Source organism: Pseudochaenichthys georgianus, chromosome 17 (assembly GCF_902827115.2).
Source record: "Pseudochaenichthys georgianus chromosome 17, fPseGeo1.2, whole genome shotgun sequence".
Taxonomy (NCBI): domain Eukaryota; kingdom Metazoa; phylum Chordata; class Actinopteri; order Perciformes; family Channichthyidae; genus Pseudochaenichthys; species Pseudochaenichthys georgianus.
In genome coordinates, this window is record NC_047519.1 from 30,167,655 (window position 1) to 30,180,305 (window position 12,651).

General features: G+C 39.3%; 1 protein-coding gene across 3 annotated transcripts in view; it reads right to left on the bottom strand.

Moving 5' to 3' along the window:
* Positions 1-1,196: 1,196 nt before the first annotated feature.
* The window catches only part of pde1cb (phosphodiesterase 1C, calmodulin-dependent b), a 149,654-nt gene continuing 138,199 nt past the window's right edge, over positions 1,197-12,651 (bottom strand). For all 3 annotated transcript variants that reach the window (XM_034105131.2, XM_071206315.1, XM_034105132.2), the window contains 6 exons: positions 10,772-10,853; positions 9,752-9,872; positions 7,387-7,538; positions 5,760-5,993; positions 4,972-5,034; positions 1,197-4,419 (listed from right to left, as the gene is read on the bottom strand). In XM_034105131.2, coding sequence (XP_033961022.1) covers positions 4,400-4,419; positions 4,972-5,034; positions 5,760-5,993; positions 7,387-7,538; positions 9,752-9,872; positions 10,772-10,853 — 672 coding nt within the window. In that variant the 3' untranslated portion in view covers positions 1,197-4,399. The remainder of the gene's footprint in view (positions 4,420-4,971; positions 5,035-5,759; positions 5,994-7,386; positions 7,539-9,751; positions 9,873-10,771; positions 10,854-12,651) is intronic.

The following is a 12,651-nucleotide window of genomic DNA, read 5'->3' on the forward strand; positions in this document are numbered from 1 at the left end:
TGTTTTTAATGACCGTAGAACCCTGTATATAACAATGAAGCATGTTTTTAATGACCGTAGAACCCTGTATATAACAATGAAGCATGTTTTTAATGACCGTAGAACCCTGTATATAACAATGAAGCATGTTTTTAATGACCGTAGAACCCTGTATATAACAATGAAGCATGTTTTTAATAACCGTAGAACCCTGTATATAACAATGAAGCATGTTTTTAATGACCGTAGAACCCTGTATATAACAATGAAGCATGTTTTTAATGACCGTAGAACCCTGTATATAACAATGAAGCATGTTTTTAATGACCGTAGAACCCTGTATATAACAATGAAGCATGTTTTTAATGACCGTAGAACCCTGTATATAACAATGAAGCATGTTTTTAATGACCGTAGAACCCTGTATATAACAATGAAGCATGTTTTTAATGACCGTAGAACCCTGTATATAACAATGAAGCATGTTTTTAATGACCGTAAGAACCCTGTATATAACAATGAAGCATGTTTTTAATGACCGTAGAACCCTGTATATAACAATGAAGCATGTTTTTAATGACCGTAGAACCCTGTATATAACAATGAAGCATGTTTTTAATGACCGTAGAACCCTGTATATAACAATGAAGCATGTTTTTAATGACTGTAGAACCCTGTATATAACAATGAAGCATTTTTTTAATGACCGTAAGAACCCTGACTAATCCAGTTTCAATGCTATGGCCTCATGGGTAGGATAGGATACTGATGGAACCTCATTTTCAACTATTTTCAGACATTTCATCGATGAATCAAAAGAATGATGCACCCCTAGATGCTGCACTTCCCAAAAGAAAACCCTGACGCTCAACAGATTGATGTTTTATGTGTAAAATCAGCAGCATGCCTCTTTAAATGTAATTTAAAAAATGTATAGATATATGTCGTAAAGAAATAAAGACAGGCGGACAGGATCTGAGCCCTTTGAATCCAGATTTATTGATACAGCTGTGCAGTCACAGAGCATGGTGGGACAGTGACACACACACACGCACGCACACACACACACACGCACCACGCACACACACACACACACACACACACACACACACACACACACACACACACACACACACACACACACACACACACCACACACACACACACACACACACACACACACACACACTTAGTCGGATGTAGTGGAGGGTTTAACCTAAGGCGGTTTTCTTCTGTTAGCTAGTTTGACTACTCACCTTAATGCTTTTTATTAACATAACTTTTTATATTTAAACTTTATAATACGTCTACTTTTGATTTATATATGAAATCAAATGATGTGGCATAAGCCTAATATGGTATATACAATATATGAGAATTAGATCTTTAAAGGGGGAAAAAAGTGCTGATATTTTCTTTTTTTATGTTTTTGGCGGTGAGTTGTTTACCAGCTTTAAACAGTCCACTGCGTCACTTTTTACCTCTCATTCAATCATTTAGACACACACTCTTGTTCGTGAATGTACACACACACACACCCGCATGCACGCACACACATTCAAACTCTCATCAGTAGAGCAGGTCACAGTGAGGAGATCAGAAATGCACATTAAGTATTTTTCGGCAGTTTCTCACACACGCTTTACATCCATCTAACCTCAGTCACTAGAACAGGTTGAGATCCATCATTATAGAGTGGTTCAGACTAACTAAACAAGGACACAAAGCATGGAACAAACAACAATTACAAAACACCATGTTTAGAAGTCTTTACAGTTCATAAATACAGCTATGTTTTTGATTATGGTTGTATAAACTCTTGTTAAATATTCATACAGTAGCAGGTGAAAGATTGAGCAAACTACAAGACTGTACATGTGTTGGTCCCTCGGTACAGAAAATATATTCTGCTTCGCCAAGTATCAGGCAGGCTATTGGAGCACACGATGCGTTTGTATTTGTTCTATTTATAAATCTATTTTTTTATATGATTGTTACATTTTAAACTGAGAGTTTTCAGCCAATTCTATTTTTCTGACTTCAGAGCTGGTGGCATTAAACATATCCAACAGACACACACTAAAACGAGACACTAGAGGAGACACAACTTGTTGAAGACGTTATTTTGGACAATCCAGCGAACAGTACAGTAAAACTAAAATAAAAGATATACAGCTATACAATAGATGTTTTCTACATGAAGAAAGAGCAAAATATACCACCATAAATACTTCTGCAACATCAAACGAGACACTTTTCAACAAAATAGAAGTCTTTACTCAAGACTGGAGTAACTGTAGGAAGATATGAATTGTTTTCTTTGACTGTACCTGGATCAGATTCAAATGACATCACACAGTGAATGTTCCTAGATGTCAGAAGGAGAACATTTATAGAGGCACACGTTCAGCCAGGTGGCCTGCTACCCACTGACTGAGCTCTTTAGGTCAAGTTGCATGTGGGTGCATTACGTGATAAACTGCTTTTTATCCACACCTGGCATCATATCAGAATGAGGAGTGTGTATTAAAACAAAGAGGCTACAAAATAAATCCTACATTTGTATATAAATGTTTAGGTGTCTAGTTGTTTAACCCCCATACAGTATAAACTATTTGTTTTAGTAAATGTACCAGTATTATTGTTTTATTGTTGTATTCCCATTGTGTTATTTTATATTGTAGTTATTGCCTGTACAGCACTTTGGTCAACTGAAGGTTGTTTTAAATGTGCTATATAAATACATAAAGATTGAGATTGAGTATGCAAGTATACTTTAAAATAATAATAATAATAACATAACATAAAAAAAAGTGCCCTTACTTGATCTTGGCACAATAACAAACATTTTGGGATTTCCCCAAAATCATAAAAACATAAGAAGAACAAAATAATGACAGTTCACAGTTTATAGGGGAAATCATATCAACCATTATGCAAATACTGCCAACATTGTATTTTTTTCTTCCAATTACACATATTAAGTATATAGTAAAAGCTTAACCAGCATTGCGGAGGTTCAATATGTTACATATGCACAGTAAGCAATATTTGCATCTCCTATACACAACATTACAAGCCTTCAAAGCCAGGCAAAGGACCAAGAAGCAGAAACAGTTTGGACTCGTAGCCTCGGATGCATCACAGAAGCACGACGGATTCAACTGGCTGGCAGGAGAGCGAGCGCGCTGTAAATATGTGGATAAAACATCACACCAGCAACCTCGCAGGCCAAGCTGCTGTGACATAACTGCAAAGTAAAATACATATCTTTTCTAATCCTGCAACCATGTTGAGTCTTTGCTACAGCTTGAATACATATAAGAAGGCATCGAGAAGTCTTTTGACGAAGACATGACATACAGTGTGAGGATAACTCGTGCATGATTCATGTGGGACACAAGAGAAGCAGAACAACTTTACAAAAAGAAAAAGTAAAGGATTTTTCTATTATACAAAAAAAACCGATGTGTGATATGTTTCAAACGTAAAAGTTGCATTCTAATTTTTGGATATTTCTCACTGCAATATCTTACACTGAATCCAAAACAAACGAAAACATCTGTTGGTGGATTGTGGAATCGTATTCATACATGTCCACACATTGAATATTTACAGTAAAGAGGACAGAAACACAATATAAACATGGCTGGAGGAAACACAAATGCATTTGAATTTCACCATGTCTGATAGCCATAAGAAAATAAAACGTATTAAGGGACATACAATTTGGGATTGAAATGTGTTTGTTGTAGCCTCAACACACTTTAAACAGCAAGCACAGGAACAAGTCAGGTTTTCTACATAGAGAGGATGAGCTAAAGGAGGACTTTCTAGTAAAATAGTAGTGCTTTAAACTGGGAATGAAACTCCAATGTACTCTACACATAATAGCATGCTGTACATCCTGTGTAGCAGCTTCGAAAGCCCCTTTATTCTGCATTTCCCATACATCTGCATCTTTAAATAAGTACCAAAATAAATAACTGTGATAATAAACTTTTTTTCCCTACACAGTTCTTTAAGTGTTCAAATATAATAGTGAGTGTTGACAGCGATACATAACAGACAATGGATACATGTCTGTGGCTGAGTTAGAAACACAACCCAAAGCAAGGTCAAAGATTGGCAAACAAAAAATAAGCCCATAATCGTGTCGCCGTAATAAGGTCATTAGATCTTCTTCTGTATCCTCTTCATCAGTACGCAGGAAGGGAGGATGAATGCACGTGGGTAGAGCTCTGCAAACAGGAGCCTTGCAGTAAAATAAGAAAACAGTTGCTCACAGAGAGAAACGGAAGTGAAGGTGTCAGTTTCTGGGATGGCCTGTAGAGGGCGACGCAGCCCACATAATGGACTTCCCTCTGGTCTGAGAGCAGTCCTCTCAAACAGGTCAGTAGCTTCAGGGCGACAGCCCAGCTCAGTCCATCGTAACCTCTGCTTTAGAAACACAGACATGGGGTAATAAAGCGAGATTATAATGTTACAAACTGTTCTGAATTTCAGCAGGATGGTTATATTTTCAAAAAAGTCAGTTCCTGAGTTTCTCATGATTAATAAGTTGTCTCGGATGTGTTTGACTGCAGCTAGAAACTGTCTTTAAGTCAACATTTAAAGACATGACGGCTGACACTTTTATCCAAAGCAAATGACAATAGGTAAACCATAGCGATACAAACAGTATTAGGTCCTCAAACATTTCTCCTAAAGCAGAGAACTACTCTAATGTACATATATTATCTCTTTATAGCCTAATAAACAGTTTTCACAAGGTCATAAATTAACCTAGTTTCTTGTTTATTAGTTGCAGTATTTTTGCTCTAAGATTGTTTCAATAAACTCAATGTTATTCTTATTCTTGCAGGACTGTTGCATTCGACTGTATTAGTTCTACATGTAGCTGGCTCTCCCCTACACCATGGCATCTCAGTGAGGACACTTGAGTTCATGTATTTTTTTGTCAGAAGCCGTGGGCTGCAGGAATAAACTCACCAGCGTCTCCTTTGTTCTTGTTTTCTTCCCCCACTGGACACTCAGTCCCTTCAGACAACTCTCCTGAAGAGTGAGAACAGTCGTGTTATTCGTCACACTGACTCACATTTAGTGGCGGCAAACATTTACTCTTTCAAAACAACAACATGAAATCCTCAAAGCATCCTTTCTCCTTCAAAAAGTGTGTGGAAACCCCCGGCCTGACCCGCCAGTCAGCTGTTAGGAATCCATGCTGTTCAAACCCACAGAGCTGTGTTTTAAAGTCTAGAGGTCTTATTCTAGCATTGAATAAAAACATGAAGAAACTACTTATCATTCACATAATAATAATAATAATAATAATAATAATAATACTAGACTTTACTTATATAGCACCTTTAGTTACAAAGTGCTTTCACATTAAAATAAACAGAGAGCGTGAAATAAACAGCATCTCAACATAAAAACATAGAGTAAAACACATAGAAAATAATACAACTCAAATAAAAGGATTAAGAATAAATGGAAAAAAAAAATGAAAAGAAAAAGCAAGTTTTTAAATAAAACATAACAGTAACTTTGATTAAAAGCCATTTTCTTTAGCTTGACGAATGGTGTATAACTTAAATACACATCTCCTATACACTTGGCTATAACCCATTTATATGAGAGTGACACAGGATTATTTTTTTCACTGTAGATCTTTTACTTTCATTGCAACATGCGGACTGTTCCTATGGATCATGTAGGACTTATACATCTCCATCTGTCACATCACGCTCTGGGATTCAACAGTGAAAGGGCCGCACCGTTCTGCAGGGGGGGGTTCTTGAGTGAGGGGCTCTCCGGCTGCGCTTCCTGCTCCGGTTCCTCCGTGTTACCATCTGGTGTTTGGCTGACCTCTGCTGACCCCGGCTCCTCCCCCTCCGGTTGGTCCTCCGTTGGTTCAGGCTGTTCTGGTTCTGTCTGGACCTCCCGGGGCTCCATGGCTTCTTCCTGCTGGGCCTGCTCCTCCAGATCCCTTTTAGCTCTCTCCTCCGCCTCTGAGGTCACATGGGGGGTGGGGGGCATGTTAGCATATGAGTCTGCATTCACGTATCTAACTTAAAGGTCCCCTATTATACTGTTGTTCATCAATATATTATAGGTCTCAGATATATACAAAACATGTTTCTGAAGTATTTGGCTTACCCATAATTACCCATAATCCCCTCTGTTTCAGCCCTGTTTCAAAAGTGCTGATTCTCAGCCTGTTACTGTACATGAAAATAAGGAGCCCCTCCCCACGCCCCTCTGCGAGATATTTGGTTGAAAAGAACACAATGGTGCTCTAGGAGGAGATGCAGGTGATAAGCTTGGGGGGGGGGGGGGTACCTTGGTAGGTGATTGGCTAATGGTTACTCAAGCCAAACAAATCACAAAGCAGCCAAAATCTGATCAGCTCATTTTCAGACAGGTTTGTATATAAATGGATCAGGACAAAAAGTGAGAGAATCTTTTTTCCTGAAACTTTCAGAATGTCTTTACACAGAAGGAACACATGGTTATGTATACAATTATTTTATGGATTTTGCATAATAAGTGACCTTTAAAGTCTGAGATATTTGTTCTGTTTCAGACCTGATAAAAGACATATTTCTATAACATTTCTATGATTGATTACCTAAACCTTTAATGACTTTTGGCCACTTGGGGGCAGCAGAAACAACCTGCAGACACATTAATCACCATTAAGTTGACATAGTAAACAGCTGCCTATTTACACATCCTGCAATTAAGGAGGAACATCAGCATTCATTCAGAGTTGAGTTTGTTTCTACGAACTCCTGAGGGAAATATCTGGATCTAAGCTGCTACATGCTCCACTGTGCACACTAGCTAGTCTCTTACTGTGTGTCCCTGCTGTTTGGTGCAGAGCAGGACGTTTACAGTGGGGTTTCTGAAGCTTTTATGCTGGAGGAACACATTCTGTTGGTGAAAGTTAGCCAAACATTAAAGTCGGCTGGAAACCTGAGCTGAAAGAAGCTAATATATCGTATAGTATATCCACAAACTGATTATCACTACAAGCAATAGGTTTTGCATACAGATGATAATCAGAGGATAACACTATGTATTGGGCTGTTCCTGTCTTCCTACTTATGGGTGCTTGATTACAAAAGTGGTGCCATCTTGATTATGTAAATATTAAAATAAAAACATATGCAAGGGGACAGGCTGTTCTGTGAATATCCCAAACGAATGCAGGTCAGTTAAAATCACCCTCTCCGTAAGCTAAGCTTTGCAGATGTTAAGAGCATTGCAGCTTTATGAAAAATACATCCCCATCATTGTGAACCTCATGATCTATTCAGACGGATCAGGTTTACCAGGACAGTCCCCAAAAGGCCTTTTTTTCCTGTATGATATGTTGGTTGTTGTAAGGGCGTACTGTACCTTTAGCAGCCTGAGATTTCCACCTCTCTCTGTTCTGGTAAACCTCTTCGTTCCACAGAGCCTTGAAGTTCTTCAGGTCCACCATCAGCAGAGAGCTCTGTCCCGACGAGCTGCTGTGCCTCTTGGTCTCATCTGAGCTAATACTGTTCAGACTGGACAGGAAAACCAGAGGAAGGAAGGTCGTTTAAGTTAAAGAAGCGGAATGCATTCACTTGAAGGAATATATTTGCTGTATTTCTTTCCGAATGAACAAGATGACCTTAAAACTCAGAGAACATGTTGTGTGTTAAAACATCGGCTTGTCTTTCTGAATGAACGAGATATCTCAAATACCCAAAAGATGCACTAATTCACTTGAGAGCTCAATTTCACGGAATTCAGGTTTGAGACACTGGCACTACTGGTGTCTTCAATAAAAGAACGATTGAATATAGATGGTGCGGTTTACAAAGCGCTGTTGAGAACCAGACACAGGTGAGAGCTTCTCCCAGGATTAAGTCATTTATCCAGAAACAAGAGCAGATTTTTTTCTTCGCCTCGAGATGACACCAATTGAAAAGTTAAAGGAGCACATACCTATTTTCACACGTTAAGTATTGAGTGCTACTCAGCTAATCAGATTGAAAAGAGTTTAACATTGTATTTTCTTCTTCTGGGATGAGCTCTAGAAAGTTTCAGAGCGTGGTTTGAGAATCTATCTTTAAAAGAGGCCTGCTTTACAATAACATTATAAAAGAATCAATCAGTCAATCAATCAATCAATCAATCAATCAATCAATCAATCAATCAATCGATCAATCAATCAATCAATGTTTATTTATATAGCCCAATATCACAAATGTTACATTTGTCTCAGTGGTCTTCACAGTGTGTACAGAATATCAGTATGACAATACGACACCCTCTGTCCTTAGACCCTCACATCGTACAAGGAAAAACTTCCAAAGAAAACCCAGTTTAAAGGGAAAAATGGGAGAAACCTCAGGGAGAGCAACAGAGGAGGGATCCCTCTCCCAGGATGGACAGACGTGCAATAGATGCCGTGTGTAAATTGAAAAGATAATACATTTGCAACATAGGTAGTCCAAATGTTTGGAAATGCATGTGTGTATAATAGAGTAGGTATAGGTATTTTAGGCATGCGTCTGATGCAAGATACCATACTTTGTTCTAAATACAGGATATTTCGCCCTGTGCGGCTTCAATTCTGTCCATTATCTTTCCAAATATGTCTCTTGTGAGTCACACAACTTTATGGACATTTCTGTGTGTTCCTTTTACGGATTCGTTTTTTTCAATTCCTCTCATGGGGCTCACACATGTCTGTTGGAGGACCAACAGATCAACAGACTGACATTTCTATTCCTAGATTCGCTAAAAATATCATGCGCTTTCAGATTCAGAGGCACATTAAGAGAAGAAGAGAGAAAGACAGGTAGATACACTGAAGCAGGCCGGGAAGGCAGATAGTTAAAGATGATTGAAAACAGCTATAAATGTTAAGGAAAGTCCATAAGCACCCAGGTGTGTACGATACCAAGGAGAGAGAACAAATGGTAACACTCTGAGATTTCCACGCCGTTAACTTGGGCTGGAGTCACTGAGTGATGCTAATGACTGCAGTTGAGGCTGGTATTGATGTGCAGGTGCAACGAAAGATGAAGAGCCAGACTCTCCAAGTACTGCTGTGTTTTTTCAAAAAGTCTCACTTTAAAAGATACTAATTAGAGTCGTAACTTATATTTAATTACCTTTCTCTGGATGGTTTAAAAAGTAATGCCAGAGTAAGTCGAAATTACGTTCTTATTAGCATGGTTTCAAAGCCTTGCACATACCTGATAAAGTATGCGGGAGAAAGGAAAGTACTCAGCCTATTAATTAAGCCGGTGAATGCAAAAAGACGTTGTTTTGTACCAGGAGAGACTTTTGTGAATGCGAAACCTTCAATGAAGCCCACTTTATTTCTCAGAGAAGATGAGACGGGATGAAGAGTTTAGCATCTCTAAAATGTCAATTTCAAGGTGTGTGGCTTTGCCCAAATGAAAGGTGGAGACATTTCCACGCACTTAAATTGATTATTCATGGGAGACTCATCTGCTGTTCTCCATTCAGCCATTAGATATGCTGTTATTGCAGAGAGATGTTGAGGTTTAATCACGTTACTGAGCCAGCAGTTACTCAGACAGGTATGAGAGGTGAAGGGTAGAAAACAGTAGATTTTCCATCCTTGATTAAGCTGGCTGCTTGATTAAAATGTGCCCAGATTTGCATACTGTCACCCACTTCCATCTGCTCAGTCCTGCTACTGAGCAGATGCACACTTTTTGTTTGCAAATGATTTCTTAGAGAAAGTGCTGAAACCTACCTTGAGCGTCTAAAGCCGGCAACACCTGCATGGGAGGCCTCGTCGATGAGCGGTTTGACGATCCGCTCCATCATGTCCGTGAGCACAGTGAAGGTGGGCACCACGATGAAGTCGATGAACCCTGGTGACAAAGATATCAGCAAACCAGTTTATAGATCAATATATTTTGATGTAGGTGTTTATATTGTATAATGAAGACTGGGGTGTGTGAAAGACCCGAAGAATCACTGTAATGCTGGCATTCTTAATATTAAGAATGTTAATAATGATTATCAAGGTGAGCGTTTCAAAATGTCGCAATGGATTGATGGACTTCAGAAATTACATTAAAGAAAAACCTCAACATTTTTAGACAGGGATCAACGGGGATGTTTGCAACTAAGACCGAGCAGAGCAACATGAGAAACAAATAGACACTGCTAACGTTGAACTAATGGAAATCGTTTTTTTCTCGAAGACAACGGAGAATTCTTGAAGATGAAGTTACGGACCTAGTCGAAAGATCATCTTGTTATTATGCACATACACGGCATAAGAGGGAAGCTCAATGCTCACTTTATAAAGAGCAGTACGCCATGGGGTAAATCTGTAGTAACCAAAATACATAATCTGTCATCTGTCATACATCTGTCGGTCAATTCTGCTTCATTTCCAGAGATATGACACCATAATCAAACTACCTAAAACAGCCTGGGCAAAGAGAGATTGTGAAATATCAATAATGTGCCCAAAAAGTACAAAGACATACAAATACATTTAAAAAAAAAAAGAAAAAACAGATTCCAGAAAACCTATCCTGCAAAAGGTGACGATTTCCCTGCCACAACCTCTGCATGCAGCCAAAACAAAAACACATTCAGTGACATGTTATATTTATTCTAGAAAGACCCATAAAATATAAGCTTGAAGAACGGAGGCAACTTAATCATAAATCAGGTCTCTATTAAGTACTCTGTTCTCTGTCCTTTTTTGCTATTTGGCAGCATGAAATACGAGAGTGAAGATGCAGAAGCCACTCACCGATCTGGGACTGGGCCACCATTGTTGACTTCCTGTCGCAGAGCGGAGAGAACGGCAGGCCCAGCTCTGATTCTTTGTCCCCCTGAAAATACAGCAGCCACCTCGGTCAGAGCCAATCTGATGATGATGATTCAACTTATTGTCATTACGTAGTACAGGTACTAGTAACGAAACGGTTTCTCTGCATTTGACCCATCCTGTGTTAGGAGCAGTGGGCTGCCATTACGTACGGCGCCCGGGGAGCAGTGTGGGGAACGGTGCCTTGCTCAGGGACACCTCGGTAGCACTTGGTCTTTCCGGGACTTGAACTGGTGACCTTCCAGTTGCCAAGCCAAGTCCCTATCGACTTCGCCACCACCGCCAATCTCAGTTTCTCTGTAAAAATGTGCCGCAGCCTCCAGACATACAGTAATACGGCATACACTCACACTTCAATCATCAGGCTTTGGATTTGTCTGGCCCCCCCGCCCGAGTGCTTTTGGGCCACAAATGTGTTTCATTTTCTCCCCCTGATTTTTTTGTCACAAAGAGATGAGATGTGGAGTCGGGAGGCAATGTTCTTTGGAGGAGCTATTTATCGGAGATTCGTATCCCGGGAGATAAAGGCCTCGTGAAAAAAGCCACAATAACAATAGCACTGATAATGAGAACAATGTGGATTAATAATGGAAGAGATGAAAGCAATGTGGCCCCAGTTAGACCCCTGTCCTTCTTTTTGACAAACAAATCCACAATCTAATATTTATAGCCGAATGCATTGTTTTAAAAAAGAGCTAATGTTCTACATTTTAATCTGCCATGGAGCCAAGTAATGGCAGGATTTTTAATGATGACAATGAGCAGAGTGGCTGCAATTAAACTTATAAATATGACTGCAGTGCTTTGGGGGCTAGATGTCACGATTCTTATGTTATGTCACGTTTTTTGGTTTTGTATGTCTAGGCTTGGGTTTATTTTGCTGTTCCCTTCTCCCTGTGATGTTTTCCTCCTTGTATATTGTCTGGTCCTTCTGCCTGTGTTTTTCCTCCTGTCGGTAGTTTCCCTGGTGTGTCTAGTTGTCTGATTGTGTTCACCTGTGGCCCTTGTGTTTTCTCCTCCCCTGCCCGGCTGTTTCTCGTCTCGTGATTACCCCTCCCTGTATTTAGTCTTGTCTCTTCCTGTGTTCGGTGTTGGGTCATTGTTGGTCTTTCCCTTCATGTCACGCTCCATGTTTGTCCCAGAAGTTTGGTCCTGGATTATTTACTCGTGCTCCCCTGTTTTTTGGTAATGCTAACTTTGTCTCGTTTTCTTTTGTCATCGGCTTTTTTTTGTAAATGAAAGCTCGCTTTTTGTTAATACTGCTTTTGGGTCCTACCTTTTCCACGCACCCTGACACTAGAGTTATGCAGAAGAACCATATTAAATCAATCAATCATTAATATAATCATTATTGTAAACCTAGTCTGAACACACATTGAAAACTAATAACAGTTTTTGTTGCAACCAGCACACAAGTATTGAAAGTGTACTACTGTGAGGACGTTTTGAATCCATTTAAAAACTGGTGTTTCATCTTTTGGCAATCCTCCCAAGAGAATAGTTTCTCAACAGCTCGTCCAATAGAGACTCTTTTTCACATTGCAGGAAAAGCACAGGTGTGACATGAAAGCCAAGAATTTTCCATCTCAACTTTTGAAGCCAAAGTATATAAAGAGTTTTTTGGAAATATCTGAAACTTACTGACAAATGGTTGAACTCCCATCTGCTGAGGAAGATCATGTGACACAATCTAAAGCTGAAGTGCGGCTACTAAATGTATGATATTTTCAACAATAAGAACGAGGTCAGGTTAGGTTTTACAATTCAAGGGCTCTAGAAGTGTGTTGCTTTTTGTAATCGCA